The sequence below is a fragment of the Thamnophis elegans genome, chromosome 4 (assembly GCF_009769535.1).
Source record: "Thamnophis elegans isolate rThaEle1 chromosome 4, rThaEle1.pri, whole genome shotgun sequence".
Classification (NCBI taxonomy): Eukaryota; Metazoa; Chordata; class Lepidosauria; order Squamata; family Colubridae; genus Thamnophis; species Thamnophis elegans.
In genome coordinates, this window is record NC_045544.1 from 68,634,073 (window position 1) to 68,646,679 (window position 12,607).

The window sequence follows — 12,607 nt, forward strand, 5'->3', positions numbered from 1 at the left end:
TCAGATGGAGCATATTTCACTATTTCATGCAAGTTAGGATATCTAATCTAGAGATTACTTTCCAAGCCAATATGCTGTTGCTTATATTCCATCAGTTAACAGGTGTATGTAGAATGTAGTGATGACCTTAACTTCATGCAGATTCAGTCAGTTTTTATTTCAAGTTCTCTAAGTTTGCAATATTGCAATCTTCTAAAATGATAAATGAATTTATGTCACTGTCTCCATGGAATAAAGTAAAATAATTGAGCATTAGCAAATCTTGCTTTAGACTTTGCAAAAAAAACAAACAAACACCCCTTTGCAACCCTTCTTAAAGTTGTTTGGGGCCCCTTCAAGGGGTCATAATTCACAGTCTGAGAGACCCAACAGTATAACAGTTTTGTATGAAACACAAAATCCTGTAGTTTAATCCTCTCTTAATAAGAGTTTTAGAATTTGCATGAAAGTTCACGCTGAACTGAATTTACTAACTTAGTGCCTGACAGTATCAACATGGAAATAGTCTATCATTGCTCCTAAAGATTTTTATTTCCTAGTTCAGCTTACAGTTTGGGATAGTTTGGTGCTTCCCCATCCAATGACTAGCTAGATCTGATCCTGCTTAGCTTTTTCCAAGATTAGCTACATGATACCACCTCTGTGATGCACAAAGTTTAGCCATCTGTATTATTCTGCTTTGTACAATTATAAATGTTTTAAGGAACACATAATACTATATTTGGCCTCCCAGGATAACGAGGTGGCATTTGGGGTAACTGGATATATAAATACTCAATGTAATCAAACACACGTACGACCAAATAACCCTAAACCCAATCCATATTATGTTTCAGTGAAATGTGAATACATCAGAAAGTTAGTTGGACTGTAGTAAAAAGGCATAAACAAAATGTGCAAGTCTCAAGGATAACACCTTTGGCTATTTATTCTTAATAGCACTAGAAGTTTGAGGATAACCTGTCAGAGATCTTTTTCTGAGATCTCTCTCTCTGTGCATCATATCAGTGCTTTGCTTATAATGAAAAATGAATTTTCTTAGTCACTGAATAATGTAGGTGCTGTGTACATTTTTGGGTACCCTGGGTAATGGGAAAAGTCTATAGTGACTGCATTCAGACATTATACTAATTGTGTGATTTCTTGTATTGTGGCCTAATGCAAACTCAGGGAATTGTCATGTATTAAAAACACAATTAACAAAATCTTGACTTATTGCAATGTGTGAGATAGATAGTCCCTTTTTAAAATCAGTAGTCACCTAGTTGATTTCTGTTTGTGTAACCTAGATGATACAACTACAGTAGTGACACAATGACTGAGATTTCTCTCTCAAGGTATAGTTAGAATTTAGCCAAGTTACACAAAATAAAACAAACAAACAAACAAACAAAAAACAGCCAGAGCCAGCTTTGGACCTTTTCTCTAAACCAGCATTTCTCAACTTTCGACAACTTTCAGATGTTATGGACTTCAGCTTCCAGAATTCTGAAGTTGAAGTTCACATATATCTTTCTAAGGTTGAGAAACACTGCTCCATACACTCAGTTTTTAATTTAAAAGAAAAGTGCTCTTATAACCCTTTTTAGTTTTTACCAAAGGAGAAGAATGCTGGAAATGTTGAAATACAATATTTGGGATGACCAAACAGAAGAACTTCTCCAGAACTGAACTGAACCAAAATTGGTGTGCAAATAAAACCATTCCAGGAAACATGTAGATCAGGGTTGCTTAATCTTGGCAACTTTGACGTGGACTTCAATTCGCAAAATTCCTCAGCCAGCCTGGCTGAGGTATGCTGGTAGTTGAAGACTACAAGTTTAAAACCTGCCAAAGTTAAACACCCCTGCTGTAGATTGACCTCTGAAGGCTTCTATTATTAGGGTAATTTCAAGATTAAGCGATTAACAAAATTAAGCAATTGCAGTAAGCAGCCCTGCCTTCTTTCTATTCCGACTGAGGTCACAGGAGGGATTTAAATTTCCTTCTTTATTCTAAAATATTAAAGCAAAAAGGAGTTCTCATCCTAATGGTCCTCCCAAATGTTTTTTTTTGTTTTGCAAACTCACACAAATATAGAGGAGCCCGCGAGTATATTTCCATCATTGTCCGATAAATTTGGTTTAACACCACCATGAGTTATGATACAGAACACGTTTAATAATTGATAAAATTAAATGTAGACATAGCCATTCCAAGGTACGCAGTTCCAACACGACACTTCCACGCTTTCCTCATTGCAACACTCAAATCAATACCCCTTGTCTACACTGACAGTTGCGTTTACATTAAAGAAAAATCTTATGCGTCTGCGCAGCCAGTGACGCGCACGCAGGCGCTTTCCTTGCCATAGTCTCCGGCCATTCTAACCCGGGAGCCGAAATTCAGTCGCTCAGATTTGGCAAGGCTGTTTCAAAACGATGTCGCCCACGATTCCCGAGTTGGCTGAGCAGCGGGGTAGCCAGGAATCGCACGGTGCGTGTTTCTAGGAGGCGTTTGTGAGCTCCGGTGGCTTGGCAGGGCGCAAAGTTTCTAACTTTTGCTGTTTGTTGGTCTGGGAATTGCAGAATTGTGTGGGCTCCGCTATATTATTCCTGAATGGGCTCCACCCACACCCCCTTCCCTACTTGGCAGGAGATTTACTACGTGTGCTGTACTCAGAAAGTAGACTCAATTAACTTTAGTCGCTCAGATACAGTGCACTTGACAATTTGGGGGTTTTAGTCCCCCGCCCCTGAATATCCAAAAGGGAAGTAGATAAGGTGGGTGTCGTTGAACTTCTGAAAGTGAGCTAAAACCTTTCGAAACCCGGATGAATTAAACTAAGAATCAAACGTAGTTTTAGTTAACAGCTGTATCTTCCTCGCTTTAAGTACCAGATGAATTGGATCTCAGAAAATGATGTAACGAAACCCGAGTATTAAATAATACACGGCTAAACCGAGCTTGTTGATAATCAAAGGAGACCAAATTAGAACCTAATAGTGAAACACGCGGTGAATCAGCTCCTCTGTCCTGTGTTTAACGCTGTTCCACCTCCTTGTTTTGTAAACCACGTGTAATTTTTCTACGGCGCTTGGTTTCCTTTTTTCGATGCTCGAACATGTGATTCGAGCGGATCGGTATTTTGCTCGGATTTTAAAGAACTTTCTCAGTTAATTTAAGGCAATTTTCAGGCACAGAAGGGATGCCATCAGATTAATGATAATAAAGTTATGCTGTTTATCACAGAAGCAAAAGATAGGTGTACATTTTGGTGTGCTCCTTAATGTTTGCCACTAAACATTTGTTAATATGAAATCAAAAGTCGCACTGAAGGCAGTGCTATATGGAGTTACAAGCCTGCAGCCCAGATTGATGCTTGTTCTCACAAAGTTCTTCCACTTAATGTGTACTTTCTCCCTCTGAACCCAAAAATAGGATAAAGAGAAAAACCCATTCTAATTGTAGTTGTGCTGTCCACTCCCTGCTTAGTTTCATGCACTGATTTGGCAGTAGGAGTAAGACATTAAATGCTCCATTCTGCAGCTGCAGGTAGTGTTAGCTGTTGGCAGCTGTGACTGCAATCCTGGGTGTGCTGGTGATATCTGTATATCTCAGGAGCTTTATGCAGCTATTCTGCAAAAATACCCAACCATACATACTCTATCCCAACAAGGACAGTTAATTTAGTTTGCCCTCCCCAGGGATGGTACTGCTTCATTATTACACCACTAATTATTTTATAGGCCAGTTTTTAAAAGAGAAAATTCAAAACCCCAGGCAAAGATGGCTGTTCTAGACAGTGAGGGTGAAGTCCTAATTCTGAGAGACTTCTAAGGTTCTCATCTTATCTTCCAGTTGTTGATGGGAGAGCATGTAAGGACTTTCCCAGTGGAAATAAGCTCCTGCCTATGTCAAAGTGAGACAAAGAAATAATGCTTTTTCAAAAATAGGTACTGTTCCATTCATGATTGTTCTTTGTCAGATATCCTGGCCAAAGTGGTCCTCCAATTCTGACAAATAATGGGGCACAGCATATCCTCTTTGTCCTGGTTTCATTCAGACTTTAAAATGTTGTTTAATTAAAACTATATTAGGAGTATGTGTATTGAGCATTCTCAGTACGTGTGATGAATTATACAAGCATTAAGCTGTTGATGTGTACAGGTGATCACTCATTTAGCAACCATTAAAAGTTATGCTTCATAGCATCCCTCCATGCTGAATGAGGAGACTTATGACTTATCCTCAAAATTGCAGCTCCCCACCGTCACTCAGTTGTGTTTGGCTGCTTGGCAGCTGGCACCAGTTAGGAAAGTTGCAGCATTCTGCAGTCACATGATCACCATTTGTGACCTTACCAGCTAGCTTCTGACAAACAGTTGGGGAAGCCAAGTTGTGATCATCTAACATCATGCTTAACAATCGTGTGTGATTCACTTAATAACTGCAATAGGGCCTGCTATAGCTGCTGTTGTAAGTTGCATAGTTGTGTGATTGTTTTGTTTTATGACTGTGTCAGTGATGGCATTGCTGGTCCCAATTACCATTATAAGATGAGGACTCCCTGTACAGTAAATTGGCATCAGTCTTCTGACCTGATCGCTAAGTGAGAAATTCTACTGTTCCCAAATGTTCTTCCACAAGACTTCCTGCCATACTTAGTAGGATATTATTGCCATTAGAATTCCTCTAGACCTTCTTCTTTGAAAAAAAAGCTTATTTATATATTCAGGGGAAAAATATTATAAGATAAGATAGGATGGAAGCATTTGCTCTTTATTGTAATCTTGTCCTTCTTCAGGCTGTTTTGTTACATTCCCTATCTTATCCCTCAGTCAGCTTATCTCTTGGTGGGGGAAGGGAATTAGTTATAAATGGCACAAAAATAAACCCCTGAAGATAATAAATATAAGTGTAAATAAATAGGTTAATAAATAGGTTGGAAGGAGGAACACTCCTTTCTTTTTCAATACCAGTACCTCTTCTACTTTAAAAATGAAATGATGGTTTTGATATATTTTTCCCCTAAGGTTTCTTGAATTTCATTTTATCCTAATGTTCAGTAAATACTTTGGTTTAACAAATATCCCAAAGACATCTCTTGTAGTGCTGGGGTGTTCCATTCTGTGGATGGAATGTGATAAGGCTTCAGGAAAAATATTGTAATCTCTCTTTTGAGATAGTTATGTTTCATTATGTTTGTCAAGGCATGCAAATCAGACAGAAACATAGATCATTGATTCCTTTTTTTTTCAGATGATATCAGTTCACAACTAATAAATGTCTGCAAGTAAGTGCCAAAATGGAAGCAGAAATTATAGAGAAATGCATCCAGAATATATGTATTTAATCAACAAGAACATTGTTTTTATAATAAAATAGAATAATAAAAACAAAAAAATTCTAAGTACCCCAAAGAAAACCATTTCATCAATAACAAAAACCCTATCCAACTGGGTCTCAATTATCGATTGAGGACCGGGAGAATAGCCAAAATAGTTTCCTGAACAACATCAGGGTGAAAGCCCTTTTAATCAATGTTTGTGTGGATGGATATCATTCCAGGCACTGTGAGCGGCCTATTTCTTTGTCCTCCTAAATCTGTGATGGCGAACCTATGGAACATGTGCCACAGGTGGCATGTGGAGGCCTCTCTGCTGGCATGCAAGCCGTCACTCTACTGTGCATGTGCATGTACCTCCTGCCACCCAGCTGATTTTTGGGTCTCTGCAGTGCATGTTGTATAATCAAAACACAGTTAAAACACTATACAAGCCATCAAGAATCTAACTATATAAATCCAACAGGAACAGGAAGTGCTTCACAGGAGCAGATAGAGGTAAATCCTAGAAGGCAGGGAATGCATCACTCAACAAGTGATGAATGCTAGAGAGGAATAAAGCTGCATACAAGGCCAACATAACACCTGTAACACATTGGGGGGGGGAAGCACAGGTGTGTGCGCCCCCCCACCCTGTTTTTAGTCCCAGGGGGCTTTGGGGAGGCCTGCTAGGCCCAAAATGGGGTGCATTGTATTATGGGTGTGGGCACGCCTGTTGTGCATGTGTGTGAGCTTTCAGCACACGAGGACAAAAATGTTAGCCATCACTGCCCTAGATGATATTGCCAATTAATGGGACTCAAAGCATGCCCCTCTGCCTAACCTCTTTGGACCGAGAGATGTACAATAAATGGAGATAAATAGTCTCTCAGGTAATTTGGCCTTAGGTCATGAAGAACTTTTGATGAATTTGTAAGAGTTGTTTGGGTTTTGATATTACTATGTTTTGTTTATTATTGTGAACTGCCAAGAGTTTGCTATAAATTAGGGAGGAAGGGTGAGAGACAGAGGTAGGTTGCTCCTGGTTTGGCCCGGATTGGGCAAACCGGTAGTGGCTCCGCCCACCCACCCAGATGCTTCTGCGCATGCACAGAAGCATCGAGCACGTGAGCAAACTGGTACTAAAAAAAATTGAAACCCACCACTGGAGAGAGAGAAATAAAAGCATTATTATTTATGAGAAAGTTGAACTCAACTCAATTTAGTACAAAACCAACAAGCACAGAGTAGGCTTGCTATTTTCTACTTACAGGCATTTCTGTCCTCTATCATTCTCTGGAGTCCATTTAAGCTCACACCTACTGCTTCGGTGACTCTATCCAGTCATCTCATTCTCTGTTGTCCCTTTCTTCTTTTGCCCTTAATCTTTCCCAGCATTAGGTGGTTCTCCAGTGAGTCGTTCATTCTCATTAGGTGGCCAAAGTATTTCTAAACTTGAAATAACATTAAATGTCTGTTTCTCTAATCTGGGGCTTTTTACTTGTGTTGGAAATACTAGGTTCTTAGAGATCTCTGTGTGTTAATCTTTAAGTAAGCACCCTTTCAGAATTTAGCTAGGCCATATGCTACTTTTGTTTGTATTAACAACTTTTTAATTAGTTTATCGAAGTATAAGATACAAAGAAAAAACATGAAAAGTAAGAAGAGAGGAAGGGAAAAAGAAGGGGTATAGTGTAATGGGGAAAAAAGAAAAAGGCATCAACTTCTGACTCTCTTTAGCACAGTCAAGGGTAACTACAACTTTTTGCTTTTACACAATATATTCAAGACATTTCTATAACAATAAACCTGTCCAATTTACAAAAACAAAATCAAGGTTTCATTATTTCCCCCTCATTGCCAGCACAAAACCGGGAAGCATTTTCAAACTAGAGACAGATTTAAATATCATTTCTTATCTGGATAAAAGAAACATTTTAACCATCTCCGCTTCCCTTGCTGTGTGGGGAATAATACATCATTCATTCTCATATTTTCATATCTAGTCTATAATATTTTATCAACTTTAAACTATTGTTCAGCATTACTTTAAAAACTGGCAGACCTGCATATACGTACATACTCAATTTTATACATTCAAAACTAAGGTAAAGCTTTATAACAATACATATATCAATTTAAAAAAATGATTCACCCTAATTAATTAAACCATATTTAAGTCACTCCCATAAGCTACTTTTGTGTCCTTGTTTTAGTTGCAACAATACAGATTTTATATATGTGTGTGTGTGTGTGTGTGTGTGTGTATATATATAATGTATATCTGCCTTCCTAAAGCAATTCAGGATGGCATGTCCAAAATCTTCAATGCTTTAGAGCCTATGATTGATTGCGAGGAGAGATGCTGATTGCTTTAATGTTTTACAAATGTTGCCATAATACAGTTTTCAAAAAAACCCTGAAAGAGGAAATAGAATCCATTCTGAGGGAGCGCATTATGGTTTTGGATGGAGGCATGGGGACCATGATTCAGCAATATTCCTTAGGAGAAGAAGAATTTCGAGGTCAAGAATTTAAGGATCACCTGAAACCACTCAAGGGAAATAATGACCTGTTGAGCATAACTCAGCCTGATATCATCTACAAAATTCACAAGGTGAGTACAGGTTTTTTTATGAGTCTTGTACTTGAAAGGATTTATTGCTTCTTCTGACATGTATAACAACTCTTGAGAGCTACATTCACATGGTCTATTTGGTCACTTTAAACTGTGTGAACCTAACTCCCAGAATTCTGGCTGGAGAATTCTAGCAGTGGAAGCCCATACAGCCTAAAACTGCTGAGGTTGAGAAATAGTGGTATGGATAGAGTGCAATTATGGGCCCTTTACTCAAAAATGGAAGATGATTGCTGAGTATTGTTCAGTGAAAAAGGCAACAAAAAGTAAATCAGAGGATGGAACATTTTCACTAATTTGAATGGACTGGATTATGCTTATATTTTTTTACTCTTACTTTGAAAATACATTGATTAATTAATCCCTATTTTGTGCTGTAGTCCTATTTATTTGCATATGTGATCCCTCAGAGCCGATAAATGGCTGAAAAGCATTAAGAATAATATAGATTTTAGCTCTTCATCTATTTAATTGAAAGATGAGGATCCTCCAAGGTCCCTGGTTAAAAACAAAAAAGTATAAGAAATATTAGAAAAAATACTTTCTGCACTGTTCACCAGAAAAAGTAATCTGATATTCTGTCTCGGCAATGGCTTTACCCAGCCATTTCAGACCCCTGAAATAGTATGCAATTTGGAACTGTCTTGGGCATCTGTTAGAAATGAGGTCTGCTTGTTTTTAACTCATTGCAGAATTAGGTCTTTAGATGCACTGATTCTCACTTCACTATTGAACTAAGTAAATAGTCCTTGAGACTATTTACTCCTTTGATTAGATTCAAAGGTTTCCCTCCTGCTTTGTGCATATATTAGAATAATTTATTAGGTGGAAGTAATGTCAGGGTACATAGAGGACCATTTGAAAAAAAAAAGAAATTGGGGATTTAGTGACAGAAGATTGGCTGTGATGATCTAGAGTGGAGAAAGGCAAGCTGGAAGGAAGTTTTGAGGTGTTGGGTGTAGGAATTGATCAGATTTACACCCCACATTTTATTTTGTACACCCAAAGACAGTCTGCATACAGTAATGCTCTTTCCTCCTATTTTCTACAACAATCCATTAATATGGTTGAATATGGCATGCATTGAGCTGAGAGAGAGTAATTCGCTGTCTCTTAGCTCAGTGGTCTCCAACCTTGGCAACTTTAAGACTTGTGGACTTCAACTGCCAGAGTTCTTCAGCCAGCAAAGCACAGTGGACAGCTGCTGTCTTCTGGGTTTCGGCATGCACATGCGCTCCAGCCAGCTGGTCTTCGCACAAAGGCTACGTGGTGAAATCCGGAAGAAAGCCGCTGGCCAGTGTGCATGCAGCAAAGGGAACCCGGAAGTGCAGCTGGCCATGGCGCGTATGCACACCAGCCAGCTGCTCTCTTCCAGGTTCCGGTGCTTCAACTCGCGCTGCACTTTCAGCACTTGGTGCCGAAAAGGTTAACCATCGCTGCTATACCAAGTGGTTCCAAGTTTGGTATTCAGAATCTTCATATTATTTGGGGATTCTTTATGCAGCATGAAAATAAAGGTGCCCTTTATTAACATTTTGGCTCTGAGGCTTGGCAACCTGCCCTTACACTGTAATTCCTTGGTGCTTAAGTGGTACTATCAAACAGGAATGGAAGGGAAGGGTAGGGTTTCTCCGATTTCGAAGAAGTTACTAGTGTTACAAAACAATTACCCAGGTTTGAGCCTTTAAATACTAGCACATCTTTGTATTGGTAATATGTGTCAGTGTTTTACCGCAGGATCTGTTTTTTTAAAACATTTGGTGCCTTTATCTTTTGTGAATTGCAGATACAAATACACAAAAACATATAACATATTTATAGAAGTTATTTCAAAAGAAATAACATTTGAAAATATTGATATTTTCTTAACTTTTAAAAAGTCTGGGTCAGTGGTGGGTTCCGGATCCCGTTCTGGTTGGAAAGGGCCTGGCGTCGTCCACATGAACGTGCGCAGCGCGCGCATGCATCTTACCGCCTCTGCGAGCCTCCATGATGCTCCAGCTGCTCAGTGGAGCATCACAGGCGCTCTACATGCCATGTGCAGAAGCACCGAAGACTTAAAAGACCGGCAAGGAGCTTGGGCGGGCGGGTGGGCCTTCCAGAGCACCATACCGGAACGGTATCTGGTGCCCAGAGCACCATATCGGAACGGTATCTGGTGCCCAGAGCACCATACCGGAACGGTATCTGGTGCTTCAGGCAAGCTTCGGTACTCCCGTACCTGGGCATACCGCCTGCAACCCACCACTGGTCTGGGTACACAAAGAAATATATTCAGCCATCAGCCAATTTCACTGAAAATCTAAATTGGGAATTCTTCCTGGTAGCATTTTGATTAAAATACAACATTCTCTAATTACCTTTGTCCTCATTTATTTTCTTTACTGCTGAGGGGGAAAACAAATCCAAGAGTTTAAAGTGAGACAGTCATATTGAAGCATCCAAATCTGAAATATAACTACATTTCTTTGTACAGTATAACAACATGAATATGAAACAGGAATTGCTTCTTTTGCCACTTTCAGTTATAATTTAATTGTATAATATGCCGTAGAGTTTCCTCTCCTGCTGTTCAAATAATGAAAAAAACATAAGCTGAGTTTGCAGTTGAGAGGATTTCTAAAGCTTTTCCTCTAATCTCAAAGATTAATAACAGAACTAAAAGTGATCAGGGAAATGTCCTGTTTTACATCTAGTTACTTTACCAATAATGGTAGACAAATTGTTAACTATATGTAATCTATAGTAGATAGTGTTTTGCTAATTGATAATGTATCTTTGGGCTTGATTAGAGCAACTATTTATTCAGTAGCCATTGACTGTAAGTTCTGCTTTCTGATTGTTGAATAATTTAATTATAGATGAACTTTGATTTGTGTTGCTCTTCAGTTTATCAGATTTAAGTATATAGATGTGTCTACAGATTTCAAGCAGCATCTACCATATTTTCTCAAAAATAAGACCTAACCAGAAAATAAGCCGTAGGATATTTTTTCCGGATGCTCGTAATATAAGCTCTACCCCCCAAATAAGCCCCAGTTAAGATCGTCAACCAGACGAATGCGTTTAGTACCGTATTTCCTCCAAAATGAGCCCTAACTGGAAAAAAGCCCTGATGCATCTTTTGGAACAAAAAATAATATAACACCCAGGGAAATATGGTGGTGACTGTAAATGATGCTTTAATTTTCAAGTATGTCCCCAACAATAGCGCTATTTAGGATGATTCCTGAAGGCAATTAAACTTTGCTCTGTAGGCCTTCTCCAAATACTACTGTTGCTTATTGTTATTTCCAGACTAATGATAAGAACCTTTTTTCCTAACCCTCTTTGTTCTAGAGCTGGTACTCTGTTGAAAAACACTGGTACAGATCCCCGTTGAATTAAAATCCATAGTAGGGAAGGTTAGATTATACTTCCCCAAAAAAAATGTTCCTTTTTCAATAAGCCCTGCCCGTATCTGGTTCCCATTCTCAGTTATCTGGATTTACAAGCTTCAGTTGGAAGTATGAGCTAATGGAGTATGAGTCCTGGTGATGCAGTGGCCAGAATGCAGTATTGCAGGCTAACTCTTCCCACAGTTCGATCCTGACTGGCTCAAGGTTGACTCAGCCTTCCATCCTTCCAAGTTTGGTAAAACAAGGATCCAGATTGTTGTGGCCAATAGGCTGACTTTGTAAACTGCTCAGAGAGTGCTATAAAGCATTAAGGGTGGTATATACTATAAGTCTAAGTGCTATTGCTACTGCTATTCAATTGTTCTTTTCTGCTTACAGGAATACTTGCTTTCTGGTGCTGATATCATTGAGACAAATACTTTCAGCAGCACTAAAATAGCACAAGCTGATTACAGCCTTGAACATCTGGTGAGAGTTTTGGATTTCTTGCTTGTCAAGGTTGGGTTTTCCTTTGACCAGTTTTGACCAGGCTGGCTGGCTGGGAATCATGGCAACTGAGACCAATATGTCTAGATTGTACTAGATTGGGAAGGGAGGGATGCTTTGAAGCAGCATAAATATTCATGGGAAAAATATAAATTGTGTATAAGAAGTCTATTAGGTTTGTGGTAGTGTGATTTTGATTTGTTTACTTTTGATAAAATATGATTTAGTCTTGGAAATTAGGATTGGACAACAGGAAATAACCCATAAGGATTAACTCTGTGGCGGTAATCCACCATTCACTTGCCACTCGTGTCTCACTTGATCATTTGCTGAAAGAGCCTCATTGCAAAAACAGCAGTGCTTTGCTTGATTACAGGTAGCCCTTGACTTTTGACCACAATTGAGCCCAACATTTCTGTTGTTAAGTGAGACATTTGTTATGTGACATTTTGCCCCATTTTATGACCTTACTTGCCTTAGTTGTTAAGTGAAACGCTGCATTTGATAAGTGAATGACCTGATTGTTAAGTGAATCTGGCTTCCCCATTGACTTTGCTTATCAGAAGGTCATAAAAGGTGATCACATGATCTTGGGACATAGCAATGGTCATAAATATGAACCAGTTGCCAAGCATCTGAATTTTGATCACATGATCATGGAGATAGTGCAAAGGTGAAAAACTGTCATAAGTCTCTTTGTTCAGTGCTGTTGTAACTTTGAACAGTCACTGAGTGAACTGTTATAAATCGAGGAGTACCTGTATTCCCAATTTCGTTACT

At 38.9% G+C, this 12,607-nt stretch overlaps 1 protein-coding gene across 1 annotated transcript in view; it reads left to right on the top strand.

Moving 5' to 3' along the window:
• The first annotated feature begins 2,334 nt into the window (after positions 1 to 2,334).
• MTR (5-methyltetrahydrofolate-homocysteine methyltransferase) overlaps positions 2,335 to 12,607 on the top strand; it is a 90,923-nt gene continuing 80,650 nt past the window's right edge. The window contains exons 1-3 of the mRNA XM_032216404.1: positions 2,335 to 2,475; positions 7,711 to 7,922; positions 11,720 to 11,809. Coding sequence (XP_032072295.1) covers positions 2,421 to 2,475; positions 7,711 to 7,922; positions 11,720 to 11,809 — 357 coding nt within the window. The 5' untranslated portion in view covers positions 2,335 to 2,420. The remainder of the gene's footprint in view (positions 2,476 to 7,710; positions 7,923 to 11,719; positions 11,810 to 12,607) is intronic.